Source organism: Salvelinus alpinus, chromosome 6, assembly GCF_045679555.1.
Source record: "Salvelinus alpinus chromosome 6, SLU_Salpinus.1, whole genome shotgun sequence".
Lineage (NCBI taxonomy): Eukaryota > Metazoa > Chordata > Actinopteri > Salmoniformes > Salmonidae > Salvelinus > Salvelinus alpinus.
This window is the reverse complement of record NC_092091.1, coordinates 49,583,686-49,607,153: the sequence shown is the minus strand read 5'-3', so window position 1 is coordinate 49,607,153 and position 23,468 is coordinate 49,583,686. Positions and strand designations below refer to the sequence as shown.

Sequence of the window (23,468 nt, the reverse complement as noted above, 5' to 3'; positions counted from 1 at the left end):
ATGTTTTATTTTGCATGAACGCACATGCTTTAGCGTGCATAGATATACCTGGCCTGCGCTCCAAGTATAGGTGTGGCCAAATGTATTTAAGTGCCGGTTTGGGGATGTTCTAGTTAGTTCACTTTTGGGTAACTCAAGGGGAGGCTGTATCTGAGGCTGGTAGACCCCACCTGTGCTTTAATGGTAAGACAGGTTTTGCCTAATGAGAGGCTTTTTCTTTTGAATGCTGTCATTGAAGTCAGAACTTTGTATACAGTGTATTTGTAAATATCACTGTCATCTTTGAAACAACCGCGCTGTGTAAATAAATCCAACACTGTCTGCCTCCTGCTGAATCTTTGTCCTTACAACTGATAGGACCCTATTTTACGCTGATACAGCGCAGCGGAGATGGGCTACAGGTTTCGCACCAACCTGTCACTGCAAAAGCACTCAGTGGTGTCAGTCTCTGCATTTGAACTTTGTTTGTGGTATAGCATGATATAAGAAGAATTCATTATAATTCTGATGCAAGAACCCCCTCAAACAAAGTCACTTTATCCTGGCACCGGGCTGATCATTCGGTGAGCTATGCATGCCTAGTTTGTTAATTTAGTCTAGCAGACACTCATATTCCCATGCCCTTATCAATTATTTTGTAACAATATCAAGGAATAAAATTGTATTAGAAAATTATAGTTTCCCAAATGAACTTTAAGTTACAGGTGCGTATAGGCCTAACTGATGATATGCGGCTGCTGTGTTAAAACACAATTGTAATTCTCATTCATTGATGATCAGATACTTCAGTTGTAACTGGTTCTGTTCCGCTACATTTTTACTGTTGACAACGTTAGCACTGTTCCAAACTTAGACTATCCTATTTTTTTTATATTTTTTTTATTTTTACATTTAGCCTGTATAGACATCTCAGGTGCTGCAGCATGCATTCATTCATTCGTTGTCATGCTCAGTTGTGGATAAAAAAAATGTGTGTCTCCAGTCATGTAAAATGACGTAGATCGTTTATAAAAGGCAATGTTCCAACATCGATCTAGTGGAAAGCCTTCCTAGAAGAGTGGAGGCTGTTACAGCAGCAAAGGGGGGGGACCAACTCCATATTAATGCCCATGATTTTGGAATGAGATGTTTGACAAGCAGGTGTCCACATACTTTTGGTCATGTAGTGTATATTTCACAGGGGTTTAGACAGTACTCATTCTCTACATTGCTTGCGTCGTTACTGAAATTAGGCGACTATTAGCATTTTTGCAACCAGGAAATGGCGGAGCGATTTCTGCATAATGCACCTTTTCATTATTATTTGGGGTATAGGGGAGGTTCACTTTTTTCAAGCGTTCAGGGAGGGTCAAGTAAAACATATATTTTACTGAAAGGAGGGTCATACATTTTTATTTCAGAGGTCTGATTTTCTCCAGGTATCCCTCATAAATAATGCTTATCCTTTCATACCCCTGTCCCACTCTCAGGTGGAGCTGTTTCCTAAAACCCTGAAGTACAGAAACATCTACCGGCCAGTGCAGCGCTTCCCCCGGGGTGTCAGTGTCCCCACTGGGCCGCGTTTGCAGAGGCCAGATTTCCAGCAGGGGGGCTCTTGTCCGGCCTACAACTACTACTACTGGGCTGGGGGTGAATGTAAATGTAAATGTCAATGGGTGAGGCTGGACGCCCAGGGGGAGGGGTTGGTATGCAGAAATAAGGGGTGGAGCGAAAGCAAGAGGAAAAAAGGAAGGGGGAGGGTGGGGGAAAATAAGTTGAAGTGTGTGATGTTCAAGGCAGGTCAATTTCAGCTGATTTCTGTCAATAATAAATATACTGTATGTTCCCTCAGACAAATGTGGCCCGTCATTTCTTTATCTTATGCAGTAAAAAGAATGCTTCAGCATAAACTAAACAACTGCCCACTGACAACAATTCAAACAGCAATAGGAAAGAAGGCAGGACACACCGGTTCATTTAGGTGCCAGACAGTGCAAAGCTTTATTTTAGGTGTGTCGAGAATGTAAATGGAGGTACAGACATAGTTGTTCTTAGTTCCTCCTTTGTCCCTTTGTCATAGAGCAGCAGCATCTCTCCCCACATCTCCCTCTACAACACTCTGATGGAAGCCCCTCCCACCAGCCATGTGAGCTCTGCCTTCTCTGCTACGGGGGTAGTTGGCAACTCCCCTGCTTCGCTGACCTCGCCCGTCCCAGTAGCGATGGTACCCGCTCCCCCGAGCATCCCATTGGTCTGTTCCTCTGAAATGCCTCTCTTGCCATTGGTCAGGCTGTTGCACTGAACCGCGAGGGACCCTCCTCCTTCCTCTCTCCCTATGGCCTCGCCCAGGCTCCATTTCAATGCCGTTGCTAGATGGGATGTCTATTTTAGAAGTGTCCAGGCTTGATTTGCTTATTGGCTGACCGTCTTTAGGAACTGGAGCCTCTTGTAGGCCTAGCTCCGTACGTCCCTCCCCTTCTTCCTTCTCCAATTGGCTTAACTGTGCTTGTCCCAGGTCTGGGTGGCTAGAGTTCTCCTGAAGTCTGGCTTTGATTGGTGCGTTGTGAAAGTTGGCAGGAGGAGCACTGTAAAGGTTGTCATGTTTCTCTGAGGACAGAGAGAGTTTGTCCAGATGGTCAGTGGGGGGGACAGGTGTCCCTGGGTGGGTGTGGGGCCTGCATCGCCCTGCCTCTGGCCTGCCTCTCCCTCCCCTCCTGGGGCCCCTGAAGTGGCCCTGCGGCACTTGGTGACGGTACTGGTGACCTAGCCCTCCCCTGCGATGTGAGTGGCCAGCGTGTTGCAGCTTTGGTGCTGTGATCTGATTGGTGGAGGCAGGAGGAAGGGAGGGCAGTGATTGGCTGGGAGAGGCATTCCCATCAGCGCTGACATTGTCTGAGTCAGGAGGTGGCTATGAAAAACAAGTCGCAACGTTATTTAATTAAGATACATTATCAGGAAAGTGCAGCTCACACAGACACTACAGCAAATATTTTTTCTAAGCCCCTCCTTGCTTCCTTACCTCATTAATATGTATGAGGAAGCGGTTAGACTCTGCCTCTGTGTCGATAATCCCGCCTTTTGCTTTCTGACGCTCCAAAAGGTTCTGGAGCTCAGCCCACTTCTGCCGAAACTCCACCCCCATCACCGCTCCCTCCAGCTGAGTGAAGTAGAGGTCAGCACAAATGCATGGATGTATTTGCAATAGTAGCCACTATACTTTAAGGGGTTGTGTGTCCCTCAAGTGGTTTAGTTAAAATTGCAAGCCATGAAAAAAATATGTGCTGTAGAGAAAAAAGAACAGCTACATAGCAGTACAGTGTGTGCAATTGTGTCTTTACCTTTGGAAAGCTAGGGGCGGGATTGGACAGGAGCTGGTCAACGTTGTAAGTCAGAGGTTCTCTACACACGGGACACACAACCGTTAGCTCCTACAGGGGGAGGGAGAAAGAAAGAACCACCAGTCAAACTGACCACAAAGTGAATCATCACTGTAAAATATCCAGGAATATAGCTAAAAATAAAAAAAAACATTGACATCCCCCCTCCCCCAAAAATTCAGTTTCACTTCAGGAACTCCCAGGCGCTCCCCCTCAATTCCACCGCTGCATATGGACACTTGATCTCACCTCATCAGTCCTCTCCCGTGTCTTGTCCTGCTCCAGCTCCTTCTCCCTCTCCTGGAGCTCAGTCTCAGAGTGGGTGATGTAGCGGCCTAGGCAGTGGGAGTGGAAATAATGGTAGCATCTGGTCTTGGTGAACGCCTCCCCATCCTGGGACATACCAGAAAGACACAGGGGAGGACAAGCTTTACGTCACACACAATGCTGCGGTCCCATTTTGTGTCCACTTGCTCACTCCCCCTCATAGATTTCAAAAGCATTGGATTGGTGTAAACATCGTCTACAGAGTTTCAAACAGGAAGACTAGTTTAAACTTTCATCTTGTGTGGACTAATGGAAATACAAATTAAACAGCTCACCTTAAACCCGTAAAGGCAGATGACACAGTTCCCATGGGGAATATTGCTCTCTGTCAGGATCTCTTTGGCTTTCTGAGAGAGACAGAGAAGAGGGACTGAGTCAGGTACTTGATATTCATCTCTATTTATACATTTCTAAATAAAATAAAATCAGGTCAAAGGGCATCCTCGAGCCACAGTTCTAATTTTAATATCACAAATACAGTACTTAAATTACTGTGGTCTCCAACTAAGAGATTTCAAATAAGAACAGAGGGAGTGAGAGAAAGAGAAAATGAGGGAAACAGGGGGAGGGGGGGAAATAAAGGGAGAGAAAGAGAACTGGCCTCAATGAGCTGGTACAACACAGCGGAACCCAGGCAGGACACCGCCTCTTTCTGCAGACATTTCTGCACACTGGGAGAGAGAGAGAAATCTGGGAGCAATACAAGTAACAGGGGACACAAACATTTTTTTAACTACCCTTCATCAGAGCAGTGGATAAGACTACAATGAACCTAAGATGGAGGACAACAGATTTCCTCTAGTTACCTGCACAGCTTGTCATCAGAAAGACCCAGAGGGTTGTGGATGGAAATGGAGGGAGGAGAGCAGGGATACTTAGGAAGAGAGAGAGATCAGTGTAAAACATTGGAAGTGGCATGTCCTGAGAATGAAAGGGACAGGGCAGGGTCCTAAGGACAGGAAATTCTGAAAGCATAGGAAAAACTTTCACATGATTCAGAAACAATATTACAGGAAGTGTTGTTGCTACATGGAGGGTTGTCTCAAAACTCACATAGGACCCCTCAACTCCGGTCCTACAGTGCTACTGGGTAAGCAAGCTTTTGTTACATCCCTGCACCAATACCCAAAAGTGTACACACCCTGTAGGTAGCTCTCCAGGAGCAGGGAAGGCCAGTATATTTACATGCCCTAAGCCAGGGAATGGGGAATATTTTTGGGGGATTGCAAAGGACAAGGAAGAAGGGAATATGAGCATACCTGCAAGTCGAGAGTCAAAGTCAGGGTGAGTCGCACAAACTGAGAGAAGGAATCTTCACCCGTGGAGGGATATAGAACCAGACTCACCTCCCATCCCCTATAAGAGAGAGCAACAGAGAATGTCAATTAAACACACTTCAAAGCCCGAAGTCTATCAGCTATTCATCTAGTCTTATCTATTGTCCGGGGGAGGCTAATCAGTCATGCGCTATAGCAAAACACCCAGGGAAAGAAAAGAGAGCAGAAAGAGATGTCTGTTTAAGTGTGAAGGCTAATAGTCCTCTTCAAAGAGCAGTTGGGAGGACAGGATGTTGAATACAGAGGGAACGCAACAATCAGCTGAGTATGATGCAACAGACCTGCAATATCCCTCTATTTGGCCCATCCTCGTGATGCAACATAAAACATAGCTAACTAGCACACTACACTTCTGATACAATGGTGTGTGTGTGTGTGTGTGGTGTTTGTGTGCCTATAGTATTATAGTTTGGTCACAGATCTGTACTCTATGTGCTTAAGGTGAACCAAGTTGTTTTGTCATTTGTTGCTATGCCACACCAGCACAAACAGATCTGCAAATCAGGCTACAGCTGGTATTTATATAGATTCATGAGTCAGCAAAATCCTAAGTGAGGTCTTAGCCCAGGCCCCAGAACACCACTATCATCAAATAGAATGGCTCACCCAGCATCTCTCCTGTTAATCTGCAGCTCATCCAGATAGATGGACTGGAGAACCTCAATCTCAGACAGGACACTGTAGAGAGGAGATGTAGCCAATGTCAATGAATGATGCAACAATCTGGATGTTACAGCAGAAATGGCTTGAACTGTAACTTATTAACTTACTGCAGAGCAGGATCATTGGCTAGCTAAACCAGATGTAAAATGTAGAGCCTGCATAGCTCAGATAATCATGTGTGGCAAATTATCAAGCTAGCTATAAATGACAGCGGGGTCGTTCAACCTCAAAAAGCACAAAGGATTGACACCATCTTAGATTATTCAGAAATTATTTTGTCTTAATATAATTTGATCTCTGAGAAACTAAACTAATTGATTGCACCCAAATTGTCTATTTTCATTAATAGGATTCATATAATATTCAATAAATATAGTACCGAGCACCTGATTTGGACCCAACTTTTTTCCAACAATGAGTTAAACATGAGGAATCCAAAGAAGTTGTCAAAAGCCACCCACAGACCCCCCCCCCCATGCCAATCCCACTCCAACAATGAGCATATAGTATTAGTTCTCTATGTCTGACAAGCTGCGGTACTTCATCCTGTGTAATGTATTCCCAGTGAATTTGGTGATGGTTTTCAAACTCCTGTTCAGAGAAATTAGTCATTAATGTTGTTTGGTTTATGTCCCGTCATACATCCTGATATTACCAGGTTCTGACCACTAGATGGTGCGGTTCCAGGCTTTGGTTTTGTTGTCCACTAACTTATTTCGCATCTAATGCAAGTCAATGGTGCCTATATTTGCATTTTCATGCTTCATGTCCAAATCATCCTTAAGTATCTAAAAATAGATTGTGTAACTCAATGATGTTACTTATAGATTATTTGGATATGAAGTGCAAAAATGATCATATAGATACAGTGCCTATAGAAAGTCTAAACCCCCTTGAACTTTTTTCACATTTTGTTGCTTTACAAAGTGGGATTGAAATAGATTTATTGTAACTTTATCATTGCTCTACATAAAATACTCCATGAAGTCAAAGTGAAAAGACAATTCTACAAATTAATAAAATTGTAATAACTCAAATAGTTGTTGCATAAGTATTCACCCAAATTGTTCATACAAGCCTAAATTAGTTCAGAAGTTAAATTTTGCTTAACAAATCACATAAGTTATATGGACTCACTGTGTATGAAATAATAGGGGTTGACATGATTTTTGAATAACTACCCCTTCCTCTGTCCCCCATACATACATACAGTGGGGAGAACAAGTATTTGATAACCTGCAAAATCGGCAGTGTTTCCTACTTACAAAGCATGTAGAGGTCTGTAATTTTTATCATAGGTACAGTTCAACCGTGAGAGACGGAATCTAAAACAAAAATCCAGAAAATCACATTGTATGATTTTTAAGTAATTAATTTGCATTTTATTGCATGACATAAGTATTTGATCACCTACCAACCAGTAAGAATTCCGGCTCTCACAGACCTGTTAGTTTTTCTTTAAGAAGCCCTCCTGTTCTCCACTCATTACCTGTATTAACTGCACCTGTTTGAACTCGTTACCTGTATAAAAGACACCTGTCCACACACTCAATCAAACAGACTCCAACCTCTCCACAATGGCCAAGACCAGAGAGCTGTGTAAGGACATCAGGGATAAAATTGTAGACCTGCACAAGGCTGGGATGGGCTACAGGACAATAGGCAAGCAGCTTGGTGAGAAGGCAACAACTGTTGGCGCAATTATTAGAAAATGGAAGAAGTTCAAGATGACGGTCAATCACCCTCGGTCTGGGGCTCCATGCAAGATCTCACCTCGTGGGGCATCAATGATCATGAGGAAGGTGAGGGATCAGCCCAGAACTACACGGCAGGACCTGGTCAATGACCTGAAGAGAGCTGGGACCACAGTCTCAAAGAAAACCATTAGTAACACACTACGCCGTCATGGATTAAAATCCTGCAGCGCACGCAAGGTCCCCCTGCTCAAGCCAGTGCATGTCCAGGCCCGTCTGAAGTTTGCCAATGACCATCTGGATGATCCAGAGGAGGAATGGGAGAAGGTCATGTGGTCTGATGAGACAAAAATAGAGCTTTTTGGTCTAAACTCCACTCGCCGTGTTTGGAAGAAGAAGAAGGATGAGTACAACCCCAAGAACACCATCCCAACCGTGAAGCATGGAGGTGGAAACATCATTCTTTGGGGATGCTTTTCTGCAAAGGGGACAGGACGACTGCACCGTATTGAGGGGAGGATGGATCGGGCCATGTATCGCGAGATCTTGGCCAACAACCTCCTTCCCTCAGTAAGAGCATTGAAGATGGGTCGTGGCTGGGTCTTCCAGCATGACAACGACCCGAAACACACAGCCAGGGCAACTAAGGAGTGGCTCCGTAAAAAGCATCTCAAGGTCCTGGAGTGGCCTAGCCAGTCTCCAGACCTGAACCCAATAGAAAATCTTTGGAGGGAGCTGAAAGTCCGTATTGCCCAGCGATAGCCCCGAAACCTGAAGGATCTGGAGAAGGTCTGTATGGAAGAGTGGGCCAAAATCCCTGCTGCAGTGTGTACAAACCTGGTCAAGAACTACAGGACACGTATGATCTCTGTAATTGCAAACAAAGGTTTCTGTACCAAATATTAAGTTCTGCTTTTCTGATGTATCAAATACTTATGTCATGCAATAAAATGCAAATTAATTACTTAATCATACAATGTGATTTTCTGAATTTTTGTTTTAGATTCCGTCTCTCACAGTTGAAGTGTACCTATGATAAAAATTACAGACCTCTACATGCTTTGTAAGTAGGAAAACCTGCAAAATCGGCAGTGTATCAAATACTTGTTCTCCCCACTGTACATACATCTCCCTCAGCCAAGTATTGAATTTCAAGCACAGATTCAACTAAAGACCAGGGAACTTTTCAAAAGCCTCATAAAAAAGGGCAATGATTGGAAGATGGGTAACAATAACATCAGACATTGAATATATCCTTAAGCATGGTCAAGTTAATAATTATGTTGTGGATGATGTATTAAACCACCCAGACACAAAGATGCAGTCGTACTTCTGAACTGAGCTGCAGGTCAGGAAAGAAACTGCTTAGGGATGTCACCATGAAGCCATTGGTGATTTTAAAACAGCTACAGAGTTCAATGGCCGTGATGGGAGAACTGAGAATGGATCAACAACATTGTAGTGACTCCACTAGAGCCGTCCCCAACAAAAACAAATATTGGCCGATCAAGAGTCACCTGTTCTTTCGACCAATTGATTGGTCAAAATGTTTAAACGTGTATTTTTCCATATATAGACACATCCTATGTGTTTTATTCAAATCAACTATATTCATTGAGCTTGTCTGATGCTTTAAGCGAACTGTTTGATTAAATAATTAAGACACACAAATGTCTAGAGGGAGTCCGACCGCAATTGATTTGATTGTGCCGCCAGGCTCAGACTTGCTGCGGTGTGTTAAAAAAAAGACAGCGAGTGACTGTGCCTAGCACCCGTTATCTCCCCGTTTTCTCTGCTGCAGCGACCACCACACTGTCCGTGTTGTTGAAGCTGCAACATAATTACAACCATTTTTGACTGAAAAGTTGTTACCAAAATCCCTCATCTGTTTAGGAAAAACATTCCCTATTCCCTCAACCCTTGCTCTCTTTATGTGACATGTAAGTGAAGGTGACAATAGGGCCTGACATATAGCATATCATAATCACATCAATAAATTGGTTATAACAAACTCTGAACACCTTAACACGTGACAGCAAAATGGATGCAGAGGACATGACAAATAAACTCGAAACGGTGGAATGTTTATGGTTGGTTGCACAGGCGGTAAAGAGGAAGTCAGATAGGTGGAATAAATTTGACTAGTTATGGAAAATACTGTAGATAAAGAAAAATGATGTATGGAGCAAGCACTGCGTGCATTTTAGGCCTACAGTTGAAGTCGGAAGTTTACATACACCTTAGCCAAATGCATTTAAACTCAGTTTCACATTTCCTGACATTTAATCCTCGTAAAAATGTCCTGTCCTAGGAATCACCACTTTACTTTAGGATCACCACTTTACTTTAAGAATGTGAAATGTCAGAATAATAGTAGAGAGAATTATTTATTTCAGCTTTTATTTCTTTCATCACATTCCCAGTGGGTCAGAAGTTTACATACACTCAATTAGTATTTGGTAGTATTGCCTTTAAATTGTTTAACTTGGGTCAAACATTTCAGGTAGCCTTCCACAAGATTCCAACAGTAAGTTGGGTGAATTTTGGCCGATTCCTCCTGACAGAGCTGGTGTAACTGAGTCAGGTTTGTAGGCCTCCTTGCTCGCACACGCTTTTTAAGTTCTGCCCACAGATTTTCTATAGTATTGAGGTCAGGGCTTTGTGATGGCCACTCCAATACCTTGACTTTGTTGTCCTTAAGCCATTTTGCCACAACTTTGGAAGTATGCTTGGGGTCATTGTCCATTTGGAAGACCCATTTGTGACCAAGCTTTAACTTCCTGACTGATGTCTTGAGATGTTGCTTCAATATATCCACATAATTTTTATTCCTCATGATGCCATCTATTTTGTGAAGTGCACTAGTCCCTCCTGCAGCAAAGCACCCCCACAACATGATGCTACCACCCACGTGCTTCACGGTTGGGATGGTGTTCTTCGGCTTGCAAGCATCCCCCTTTTCCCTCCAAACATAACAATGGTCATTGCGGCCAAACAGTTCTATTTTTGTTTCATCAGACCAGAGGACATTTCTCCAAAAAGTACGATCTTTGTCCCCATGTGCAGTTGCAAACCGTAGTCTGGCTTTTTTTTTATGGTGGTTTTGGAGCAGTGTCTTCTTTCTTGCTGAGCGGCCTTTCAGGTTATGTCGATATATGACTCGTTTTACTGAGGATATAAATACTTTTGTATCTGTTTCCTCCAGCATCTTCACAAGGTCCTTTGCTGTTGTTCTGGGATTGATTTGCACTTTTCAGACCAAAGTACATTCACCTCTAGGAGACAGAACGCGTCTCCTTCCTGAGCGGTATGACGGCTGCGTGGTCTCATGTTGTAAATACTTGTGTGCTACTGTTTGTACAGATGAACGTGGTACCTTCAGGCGTTTGGAAATTGCTCCAAAGAATGAACCAGACTTGTGGAGGTCTACAAGTTTTTATCTGAGGTCTTGGCTGATTTCTTTTGATTTTCCCATGATGTCAAGCAAAGAGGCACTGAGGTTGAAGGTAGTCCTTGAAGTACATCCACAGATACACCTCCAATTGACATTTTACATTTTAGTCATTTAGCAGACGCTCTTATCCAGAGCGACTTACAGTAGAGTGCATACATTTTATTACATTTTTACATACTGAGACAAGGATATCCCTACCGGCCAAGAGCAGACACTCTTATCCAGAGCGACTTACAGTAGAGTGCATACATTTTATTAAATTTTTTACATACTGAGACAAGGATATCCCTACCGGCCAAACCCTCCCTACCGGCCAAACCCTCCCTAACCCGGACGACGCTATGCCAATTGTGCGTCGCCCCACGGATCTCCCGGTTGCGGCCGGCTGCGACAGAGCCTGGGCGCGAACCCAGAGACTCTGGTGGCGCAGCTAGCACTGCGATGCAGTGCCCTAGACCACTGCGCCACCCGGGAGACCTAATTGACTCAAATGATGTCAATTAGCCTATCAGAAGCTTCTAAAGCCATGACATCATTTTCTGGAATTTTACAAGCTGTTTAAAGGCACAGTCAACTTAGTGTATGTAAACTTCTGACCCACTGGAATTGTTATAGAAGTGAAATAATGTAAACAATTGTTGGAAAAATTACTTGTGTCATTTACAAAGTAGATGTCCTAAATGACTTGCCAAAACTATAATTTGTTAACAAGAAATTTGTGGACTGGTTGAAAAACGAGTTTTAATGACTCCAACCTAAGTGTATATAAACTTCCGACCAAACAGATTACAATATACATTTTTCTTACCGTTTGGACAATGTAAACACCAAATAAATTATAAGCGTACCAGAGAGTCTGTTGTAATGCCTTTATTACAGTAAAGACTAAAAACTAGGGATGCACAATATAATGGTGAACATATTGGAATCAGACGATATTAGCTAAAAATGCCAACATCGGTATCGGCTCGATATCTAGTTTAACGCCGATGTTAAAAAACGATGTCAAAGCTACCGTGCATACCAATAAAACGTAATGACGCCACGTAAAATGTTGCGCTACATAGCATTCCTAACCCACACAATTTTCTGCTGTGTGGATCGAGCAGTTAACAAGTCTAGCAGTCATTTGAAAGAGTAAGAACATTTTTACGAGACAACTCAAAATTAACGGCAAGATAATGGAATTCATTGCCCTTGACAATCGACCGTTCTCTGTCGTGGGTGATGTTGGCTTTCGCCGACTGGTCGAGCACCGGTCCACACTACCAAGTGCCCTATTTTTCAGATGTTGCCCTACTGGATTTACATAGTAATAGTGTCACTGCTACTAGCTTCACGACATACTATGAAACACAGTTTAGGTCTTTGCGTGTCAAAAAAAATACAGTAGCACTGTCAAAGCTGTACAAAAAAAGTCTGCAAACAAGCAATAACTGGCCACAGACGATGTGTTAACAATACCGCATTTGTAATAAAGCATAATCTGTTCGACCGCAACTTCTAAGGGGGTAGCTAGTTTTTGCTTGGTACCTAGCTAGCACCAATAAAACCAACCTGAAAACAATGACCAGTAGAAAGTGCAGTTATTTTCATTATTCTTAGCAATGATTCAAGAATCCTTGTGAGAGAGTATTAGCTAGGTAGCCACTTGTTGTTCGCCTATTGAAATTGAACTTCAGTTCATGAAAATAAATAGCTAGCCAGCTACTTAACTTTGTTGCCCAAAGCTAACGTTATTAGCAGCCAGCTAGCTTCATCTGTCTAGTGAGGCTGAACCGGACCAGGTTATGGGTTGTGAAGCTAGCCACAATAAGGATTAGGCACAATAGTGGAATTTGCAGTTTGCCTTCTAAATAAAAGTATGTAATTGACAATGATGCAAATCATACAAATAGTAGAATTATGACCTACTTTTATTCTGAAGGCTAACCGCAAAGTCCACTATTGTGGCTAATCCTTATTATGCCTAGCTTCACATAGATGGTTCTGACCACCATTAATCAAATAAGAACTGTCTTATAAATTAGGGTTATTTTAGATGATGACACCTAGCTAACTATAGCTACTGAAACAGATTGTCGTGTTATTTGACATGTCAAATAGAGTTATTTGACGTGCAAAGACCCAAACGGCGTTCCATAGAAATCCCGGTTGAGAATGAAACGACTGAACAACGAAAAAGCACAGCAAGTAAGTGAAAGAAATAGGTTTTGATTATGTTTTACTAGTAATGGGGACATAGGTAAATGCCAACAAAATAACTTTTTGTTCAGTGTGGTGTGTAACCTTTATTTAACTAGGCAAGTCAGTTAAGAACAAATTCTTATTTACAATTACAGCCTACCCCGGCCAATTGTGCGCCGCCCTATGGAACTCCTAATCACGGCCGGATGTGATACAGCCTGGACTCGAACAAGGGACAGTAGTGACGCCTCTTGCACTGAGATGCAATGCCTTAGACCGCTGCGTCTGTGTGTGTGTTAACTATTTAACTGTACTAGAATGCTTAAAAGGCCGCAAAAATGTTAAATATCAGTTATCGGTATCAGGGTTTTTTTGGCAAGGAAAATATCGGATATCGATGCATCACTACTAAAAACTGTCACATTCGTGAATGCAATTTCCGAAATAAAATGGTTTAGGCCTATTTAATGCTTACGCTAACTATTCAATGGTCGCTTTTTTATTTTTAAACTAAAATGCTGGATTGCATTTCACATTATGAATGACTCCTATGTTGTCTGATGACATGAATGAATTAATGACTGATTGATACAGTAGCCTATATAAGTATTGAAATATAGCCCTAAATAAGTTACGGTATGAAGACTAAACAGGATGCGCTCTTAGGCCTACAGCTCGATGGTGGTTTTACAAGGCTATACTAAGCCTACTAATGATAATGACATTCATTATTATGATGATAATAACAATAACAATAAGGAGATTAAGGTAAAAGGAGGGTTATTATTCTAAATCATTTCTGACAATTTGGAACAGTGTAAACACTAAATAAATGACAAATAATACCAGATGCTGGTCTAATGAAAAAAAAGTGTAAAGCCTTTATTACAGCATAGCAAAAATTAAAACCGCCAAATTTGTGAAATTGTTGAGACTTGGTGCTCATGGAATCAGTAGGCTATCAACCAAACAGGCAACAGACGCAATAGCTGTCTTATTTCTGTTGATATATGATTGATTTATAAAGCCAGGCACATTTAATAGTTAGGCTATTGATTATTGGGCTCCCGAGTGGCGCAGCGATCTAAGGCACTGCATCTCAGTGCTAGAGGCGTCACTACAGACGCTACGACGCACAATTGGCCCAGCATCATCCGGGTTTGGCCGGTGTAGGCCGTCATTGTAAATAAAAATTTGTTCTTCCCTGACCTGCCTTGTAAAAAAATAAATAATAATAAATAAATACCTAATTAGGTTGGGGTTTCCTCTCCCCTAACTTTTCTTAGACAATTAAGGCAAGGTCTGTTTTCGAATCTCCCAACTCTGTTACCTCCGCCGCAATGTTCTCAACACCAATATACTGGTTAACATTGCTAGAACCAAGAAATCTTGGTTGACCAACAGTCTATCAACCAAACAATCAACCAGTTGACTAAATGAGGTCAGCTCTAGACTACACAATAATAACCTAAATGACAGTGAAAATAATAAAAATACAAAGAATATTCCAAAACATGCATTGTATGCAACAAGGCAAAAAAATAATAGTGTAAAAAAATATTTTTGCCTAAATGCAAAGCCTTATGTTTGGGGCAAATCCAACACAACATCACTGAGTAATTGCCTCCTTATTTTCAAGCATGGTGGTGGCTGCATAATGGTAAGGGTATGCTTAACATCAGCAGAGACTGGTGAGTTTGTCAGGATGAAAAGAAATGGAGCTAAGCAAAGGCAAAATCATAGAGGTAAACATGATTCAGTCTGCTTTAACACCAGACACTTGGACAGGAATTCACCTTTCAGCGGGACAACACCCTACACACAAAGCCAAATGAATGTTCCTGAATGGACAAGCTACAGTTTTGACTTATTCATTAGTTGCTTGAAAATCTATGGCAAGACTTGAAAATTGCTGTCAAGCCATGATCCAACACCTTGACAGAGCATGAACAATTTTGAAAAGAATAATGGGCAAATATTGCACAAAAGAGGTGTGCAAAGCTCTTATGAGACTAACCAAGGAAGACTCACAGCTGTAATCGCTGCCAAAGTTGCATTGACTCATGGTGGTGAATACCTATCTAATCAAGGAAAAAAATATATTTAAAAAATGTAACCTTTATTTAACTAGGCAAGTCAGTTAAGAACAAATTCTTATTTACAATGACGGCCTACTGGGGAACAGTAGGTAGAACAACATATTTTTACCTTGTCAGCTCAGGGATTCGATACAGCAACTTTTCTGTTACTGTCCCAACGCTCTAACCACTAGGCTACCTGCCGCCCGTTTTATTTTTCATTCATCTTTAAAAAATATATTATTACTTTTCTTCCGCTTTGACAGAGTATGACAATTAACCCATTTTAATTCTACTTTGTAACAAAATAAAATATGAAGAAATCAAAGGGGGTGTAGACTTTCTATTAAGCACTGTACCATTGACTTGCATTGGATTTGTGTCACAAATACTAAAACGTTAGCATTTGAAACAGTGGCCAGGTAAACAAAACCAAAGCATGGGTTGCTGTCATATCTTGTCCATAAACCACTTACAGGGTAAGGAAACAAATTTCGTGATTTTGGTTAACTATCCCTTTAATATTGAGGGGCTGTTCTTTTTTGATCACCTCCTAGCAGGAACAACACTGTCTAGTGGTCAGAACCTTGTAATTTCAGAATGTAGGATAGGACATAAACCTAACAACTTCAATGACTAATTTCTCTGAACGGGGGGGAATCAACAAATTAGATGAGAATCCATTACATAAGACAAAGAAACAATAATCAGAGCCGCAGCTTCATACTACTTGTCACTTAAATTAACGTTGATCTGCGGCCAACAAGGCAGAGTTCATCTCAGCCTATGCTTCCCTCCAGTCCCTCGACTTCTTGGCACTGACGGAAACATGGATTACCACTGATAACACTGCTACTCCTACTGCTCTCTCCTCGTCTGCCCACGTGTTCTCGCACACCCCGAGAGCTTCTGGTCAGCGGGGTGGTGGCACTGGGATCCTCATCTCTCCCAAGTGGACATTCTCTCTTTCTCCCCTGACCCATCTGTCTATCGCCTCCTTTGAATTCCATGCTGTCACAGTTACCAGCCCTTTCAAGCTTAACATCCTTATCATTTATCGCCCTCCAGGTTCCCTTGGAGAGTTCATCAATGAGCTTGACGCCCTGATAAGTTCCTTTCCTGAGGATGGCTCACCTCTCACAGTTCTGGGTGACTTTAACCTCCCCACGTCTACCTTTGACTCATTCCTCTCTGCCTCCTTCTTTCCACTCCTCTCCTCTTTTGACCTCACCCTCTCACCTTCCCCCCCTACTCACAAGGCAGGCAATACGCTTGACCTCATCTTTACTAGATGCTGTTCTTCCACTAATCTCATTGCAACTCCCCTCCAAGTCTCCGACCACTACCTTGTATCCTTTTCCCTCTCGCTCTCATCCAACACTTCCCACACTGCCCCTACTCGGATGGTATCGCGCCGTCCCAACCTTCGCTCTCTCTCCCCCGCTACTCTCTCCTCTTCCATCCTATCATCTCTTCCCTCTGCTCAAACCTTCTCCAACCTATCTCCTGATTCTGCCTCCTCAACCCTCCTCTCCTCCCTTTCTGCATCCTTTGACTCTCTATGTCCCCTATCCTCCAGGCCGGCTCGGTCCTCCCCTCCTGCTCCGTGGCTCGACGACTCATTGCGAGCTCACAGAACAGGGCTCCGGGCAGCCGAGCGGAAATGGAGGAAAACTCGCCTCCCTGCGGACCTGGCATCCTTTCACTCCCTCCTCTCTACATTCTCCTCTTCTGTCTCTGCTGCTAAAGCCAATTTCTACCACTCTAAATTCCAAGCATCTGCCTCTAACCCTAGGAAGCTCTTTGCCACCTTCTCCTCCCTCCTGAATCCTCCTCCCCCTCCTCCCTCTCTGCTGATGACTTCGTCAACCATTTTGAAAAGAAGGTCGACGACATCCGATCCTCGTTTGCTAAGTCAAACGACACCGCTGGTTCTGCTCACACTGCCCTACCCTGTGCTTTGACCTCTTTCTCCCCTCTCTCTCCAGATGAAATCTCGCGTCTTGTGACGGCCGGCCGCCCAACAACCTGCCCGCTTGACCCTATCCCCTCCTCTCTTCTCCAGACCATTTCCGGAGACCTTCTCCCTTACCTCACCTCGCTCATCAACTCATCCTTGACCGCTGGCTACGTCCCTTCCGTCTTCAAGAGAGCGAGAGTTGCACCCCTTCTGAAAAAACCTACACTCGATCCCTCCGATGTCAACAACTACAGACCAGTATCCCTTCTTTCTTTTCTCTCCAAAACTCTTGAACGTGCCGTCCTTGGCCAGCTCTCCTGCTATCTCTCTCAGAATGACCTTCTTGATCCAAATCAGTCAGGTTTCAAGACTAGTCATTCAACTGAGACTGCTCTTCTCTGTGTCATGGAGGCGCTCCGCACTGCTAAAGCTAACTCTCTCTCCTCTGCTCTCATCCTTCTAGACCTATCGGCTGCCTTTGATACTGTGAACCATCAGATCCTCCTCTCCACCCTCTCCGAGCTGGGCATCTCCGGCGCGGCCCACGCTTGGATTGCGTCCTACCTGACAGGTCGCTCCTACCAGGTGGCGTGGCGAGAATCTGTCTCCGCACCACGTGCTCTCACCACTGGTGTCCCCCAGGGCTCTGTTTTAGGCCCTCTCCTATTCTCGCTATACACCAAGTCACTTGGCTCTGTCATATCCTCACATGGTCTCTCCTATCATTGCTATGCAGACGACACACAATTAATCTTCTCTTTTCCCCCCTCTGATAACCAGGTGGTGAATCGCATCTCTGCATGTCTGGCAGACATATCAGTGTGGATGACGGACCACCACCTCAAGCTGAACCTCGGCAAGACGGAGCTGCTCTTCCTCCCGGGGAAGAACTGCCCGTTCCATGATCTCGCCATCACGGTTGACAACTCCATTGTGTCCTCCTCCCAGAGTGCTAAGAACCTTGGCGTGATCCTGGACAACACCCTGTCGTTCTCAACTAACATCAAGGCGGTGACCCGTTCCTGTAGGTTCATGCTCTACAACATTCGCAGAGTACGACCCTGCCTCACACAGGAAGCGGCGCAGGTCCTAATCCAGGCACTTGTCATCTCCCGTCTGGATTACTGCAACTCGCTGTTGGCTGTGCTCCCTGCCTGTGCCATTAAACCCCTACAACTCATCCAGAACGCCGCAGCCCGTCTGGTGTTCAACTTTCCCAAGTTCTCTCACGTCACCCCGCTCCTCCGCTCTCTCCACTGGCTTCCAGTTGAAGCTCGCATCCACTACAAGACCATGGTGCTTGCCTACGGAGCTGTGAGGGGAACGGCACCTCCGTACCTTCAGGCTCTGATCAGGCCCTACACCCAAACAAGGGCACTGCGTTCATCCACCTCTGGCCTGCTCGCCTCCCTACCTCTGAGGAAGTACAGTTCCCGCTCAGCCCAGTCAAAACTGTTCGCTGCTCTGGCACCCCAATGGTGGAACAAACTCCCTCACGACGCCAGGTCAGCGGAGTCAATCACCACCTTCCGGAGACACCTGAAACCCCACCTCTTTAAGGAATACCTAGGATAGGATAAAGTAATCCTTCTAACCCCCCCCCCTCCCTTAAAAGAGTTAGATGCACTATATTAAAGTGGTTGTTCCACTGGATATCATAAGGTGAATGCACCAATTTGTAAGTCGCTCTGGATAAGAGCGTCTGCTAAATGACTTAAATGTAAATGTAAAATGTAATGTCACACTCCTTCTTGTGGTGGGTTTGGTGCGAGGGGTCCATGGCTGGCGTTTTACAATTTCCTTGTATTCTTCATGCCTTACTCAATGTTAGAAAAAAGTTTGGTCAAAATCAGAGTGTTAGGTACTATATTTATTGGGTATTATGAATTCTATACATTTAAATGGCCAATTTGGGTGTAATCAATTAGCTTATTAATTTATCAGAGATCAAATTACATTTCATCAAAATAACGTGTCAAGAATGCTAATGTTATAGGTTTCTAACTACGGAAATTATTTCAGAACAATCTGAGATGGTTGGTGTCATGGTTTGCTGAAATGCCATGGAACGACCCAGCATTGAACCATAATCTGGAGACGTTGAACATGGAAATACTCCTGCCACGTTCAACGTCTCCTTTAAAGCCAGATTCTGGTTCAATCAGATATAAACTTCGTGTATTTTCCTAAATGTATGTCAGCTAACTAGCACTGTATGTAATATCTTTAGTAAGTTACAATGTTGAACAAACAGCTTGCTTGCAAGATTATGCTTGGCTGCATCATCCCCTGCACTCAGCTGTGTTGTTGGTTAACTTGGGTGTAGCTAACGTTAGTAAGATAGCTGCTGGAGCTAGCGACCCATAGCTAGCTAACCACAATCTACAACGTACATATCATTTGAAGATACATTTAAGTAAATGGTATTGAATATGAATTAACGTATTATACAGGCATTTGACACATTTTCTCCACCTACACGCTCTCATCAACAAACTCACTCGCTTTCAGCGGCCATCTTCGTTCCACCGACCGGTGTTGTGCCCGAAAATCTCCCCCTCCCCACCTTGTAATTTCTTTAATTTTGTGGCTAGTCAAATACTTTCTATAGAACAACATGTATGTGTGTTATATTAAACAGAGGTAGTAAAACGTTGGTAAGCAATAAACATTTCAGAACAACTATGGCTGAATTATTATCCTTACACTTTCAAAAATACTAGTCGAATAAGACATGGGAGAGATGACGAATTTTGGCAAAGATATTTATTTATAGACTAATACAAATCAGTAGCGGATTTAGGTACGGGCGACATGGGCAGCGGCACCGGGCGCCATCGGATGCGGGCGCTATACAAGCTAGAACCGCCACATACACTTGAAACAAATAGCCAAACCGAAAACTGAGTGAAGAGCAGAAATCCCAACTGGCAAGCAAGTCACAGCAATGAAGAACGCGAAGGGAAGGAGAATTCTAGCAGGAGGGAGATTTTCAGCACAACGCCTGTTCTACTTCGTCTATGGTATATTGGCGATCGCACAATTTAATGTGCATCCTGCCAACTACTATGCGGGATGGAAACAGGATTACCAAAAATGGAACTAAATACCCCTGCAAAAAACAACAAAATGACCAAAAAATTTATAATTTAACTAAACTAAATCAAACAACTTTTCTGTTCAAAATAAATAAAACAGATCTGATCACTACACAGGCTCAAGGGAAACCTGGGAGGGCGGGTCTTCCAGCGCCAGTACCCCTTGCAAGTCTTCAGATGTAAAATCCTTAAGTCCCAAAAGCGTTTTTGCTGCAGCCAGAAAAATGTCCAGTTTCTCAGACTTCTTTGACACTTGTGCCGTACAGTTTATAACTGTGGTAATGAACGCCACAAAATCCACTTTTGTAACACACGGGGTGTCTTTTGACTGGCAGCAAACATTTGTTACAGGCTGTGGTGCATCCACTACCATATCTTCACTAGCATCACTTGTTTTCTTAATTATTTTAATCGCCTCTGTATAGGAGATTCGATTGACTGCTCTAACTTTTGCCACCTCAATCTCCTTCACCCTTACAGGGCACTCCAGGAACTCGGGATCCTGATTCCCACCACAATTGCAACACCGTCATCCTTCTACACACCGTTCAATATACTCTGTCCATCTGCACACACTTGAAACATGGCCAAATCCTTTAAAATTCTTACACTGCAGTGGTTTGGGGACGAAAGCTCTTACGGTATACCTTTTATAACCAAGCTTCACATGCGTAGGTATTTGCTCTTTGTCAAAAAACAAAAGGACCTACAGACTTTCTTCTTTTTCTCCAATTACCTAACGGGTCAGACGCCGGGCACCAACCACACCAGGAATTCTCTTCAGGTATTCAACCTGAACATCAGTCGTCACCCCTGAGATGACTCCTTTGATGGGAGGGACAACTCTCTTCTATGATATAATGGTGTTCACAACAATTGTATTTCACCACCTACTGTGCAGGTGGATAATAAGGATCCCAAAAATGAAGACCAAAAAATATGGGTAAAAAATATATCAATATCATACAAACTATCAAAAAATAAATTAACTAAACAAAACCAACGTGCTTTTCTGTTAAAAAAAGAGAAAGAATTCTAATCAGGTTCCTACACAGGCTCAGAAGACTCCTGTGAGGGTGGGACATTTCCTAGCGACAATAGTCCTTGCAGTGCTTCTGCCGTAAAGTCTTGGAACCCCAAAAACTTCTCGGCTGCAGATATAATGATATCCAGCTTCTTGGACTGCTTAGACACTGTCGCTGAAAAACATCACCACAGCATGATGCTGCCACCACCATGGTTCGGGCTAGGCCACTTAGTACATGTTGACTGCATGATCTTTACAAATATCATGTGATCAAAGGTCATCAAGTTTTGACTGCAAATTATAGATGTACTGACAAGATACATGCCTTTCCGCCCTAACAATGGGAGTCGTTGTCCACAAAGCGGCATGGCGGCCTGTCTAGCTCCCGCCTATCCTTTCTTTGGATTGGTGGATACATCTCATTATTGTAATACTTTAAAAAATATTTCGATAGAGGATTGTAACATCAACCGCCTGTATTCAATGGAGAGAGATGCTATGCTACTAACCTCATGCCATGAAAATGTATAGCCATCTCGAAACAACTCCGATATAAAGTGTTTCTTCTCAAAGTTGCCGGGATGACACGTGTCCTAATTATATCAGTACACTCATAACAACTTTACGAATTTACGCGTTACAAAACTTCTATTAGATCAAATAAACCTCATGTAGTAAATATGCCATACTTTTTTTCTGTTGACCAAATTCAACACTCTCTCATTGACCTCCATACAAAAACTCATTGCTTGGTGGGCGAAACAATGAAAAGGGAGACAGATTTTCCGCTGAGTTCAGCCTCTCTCTTCCTCTTCCTCTCTGCTGCAGTATGTTTCTAAAGTTGCTCTTCACCAATTGTCACGTCCTGACCATAGAAAGCCTGTATTTTCTATGGTAGAGTAGGTCAGGGCGTGACTAGGGGTGTTTAGTCTAGTTTATTATTTATATGTGGGGTTCTAGGTTTATTTTTCTATGTTGGTGTTTGTGTATGATTCCCAATTAGAGGCAGCTGGTAATCGTTGTCTCTAATTGGGGATCATACTTAAGTTGCATTTTTTCCACCTGTGGGTTATGGGATATTGTTTATGTTTAGTTGCATGTTCGCACTGAATTGTCGTCACGGTTCGTTTATTCTTTATTTGTTTTTGTATTTACTTAAGTTTCACTTCCATTAAAATATGTGGAACTCAACATACGCTGCACCTTGGTCCGACCTTCATTATTATGAACGACGTGACACCAACTTCATCGTGTAGGGGTTCCAAGAAGATGGCGGCGAGTGCAGATGTGATTTTATCTTGCTCCGAATAACCTTAACTTTTATCCCTCTCAAATGTAACAAAACTTGATTTATAGTAAACACAACAGAGAACAACGCTCAGTAGACTGCTAACTTGATCTGAAACTTGGCAAAATGGAAGAAAAAAATGTGTGAAACAGCAAAGGAAGAAGGCAGTTGCTAACTGACCACTCATACACTGGAGAGAAACAGCCACCTGACTCCTCAGGAGAAGAAATTGAGAAATCTGGACATTCTGTTGATTCAGAAACTAGTCATATGATATAATGTGCATTTGTATTTTTTAATTTGTGTAATCCCTCTAGCTGTTCTATTTTTTGTGTTTTGCATGTTAATGTTTAATAAAACATGTATAACACAAATAAATAAAAAATTCAAGAAAAATATAAAAAGAAAACCAACTTCATCCGGCAGCTATAGCCTGCATTGTGAGTGCATAAGCCTACAGTACTGTAGGTCTCATGAGTAGTAGCCTACAACTGCAAAGTTTTTTTTAGGACATTACATTTACTGATGCCCAGGACATGGCTACTAGCAGGTGGTATTATACACTGCAAAAAAATATTAACGAACAATGTAAAGTATTGTCCCCATGTGTCATGAGCTGAAATAAAATGTTCCATACGCACAAAAAGCTTATTCCTCTAGAATTTTGTGCACAAATTTGTTTACATCCTTGTTAGTGAGCATTGCTCCTTTGCCAAGATACAGGTGCACCTTGTGCTGGGGACAATAAAAGGCCACTTTAAAATGTGCAGTTTTGTCACAGAACACCACAGATGTCTCAAGTTTTGAGGGAGCCTGCAACTTGCATGGTGACTGCAGGAATGTTCACCAGAGCTGTTGCCATAACCCGCCTCCAATGTCGTTTTACAGAATTTGGCAGTACGTCCAACTGGCCTCACAACTACAGGCCATGTGTAACTCCACCAGCCTAGGACCTCCACATCCGTCTTCTTCACGTGCGGGATCGTTTGAGACCAGCCA

At 43.0% G+C, this 23,468-nt stretch overlaps 1 protein-coding gene across 3 annotated transcripts; it reads right to left on the bottom strand.

Moving 5' to 3' along the window:
- Positions 1-1,951: 1,951 nt before the first annotated feature.
- On the bottom strand, positions 1,952-19,690 carry LOC139578797 (E3 ubiquitin-protein ligase RNF25-like). Of its 3 annotated transcripts, none has more exons than XM_071406823.1 (10): positions 19,536-19,690; positions 5,627-5,698; positions 4,943-5,039; positions 4,490-4,557; positions 4,285-4,354; positions 3,959-4,030; positions 3,606-3,749; positions 3,318-3,407; positions 2,999-3,136; positions 1,952-2,887 (listed from the first exon to the last, which is right to left on the bottom strand). In XM_071406823.1, exons 1-10 carry the CDS (start codon positions 19,673-19,675, stop codon positions 2,054-2,056), a joined length of 1,725 nt encoding a protein of 574 aa, XP_071262924.1. In that variant the 5' UTR covers positions 19,676-19,690; the 3' UTR covers positions 1,952-2,053. The 3 variants fall into 3 exon arrangements, with proteins under 3 accessions (XP_071262924.1, XP_071262925.1, XP_071262926.1); XM_071406824.1 differs by having other exon boundaries at positions 19,558-19,648; XM_071406825.1 differs by lacking the exons at positions 5,627-5,698; positions 19,536-19,690 and having other exon boundaries at positions 4,285-4,373; positions 4,943-5,194.
- Between the last annotated feature and the right edge of the window lie 3,778 nt (positions 19,691-23,468).

What these genes read in the sequence shown, in the direction of transcription:
- LOC139578797 (XM_071406823.1), bottom strand. Translation starts at nt 19,675, where the DNA reads ATGTTGTTCTATAGAAAGTATTTGACTAGCCACAAAATTAAAGAAATT. An exon ending in TCTGATGACAAGCTGTGCAG is followed by an intron (nt 4,355 to 4,489) that starts GTAACTAGAGGA and finishes TCTCTCTCCCAG; the next exon opens with TGTGCAGAAATGTCTGCAGA. An exon ending in CCGCCCCTAGCTTTCCAAAG is followed by an intron (nt 3,137 to 3,317) that starts GTAAAGACACAA and finishes TACTTCACTCAG; the next exon opens with CTGGAGGGAGCGGTGATGGG.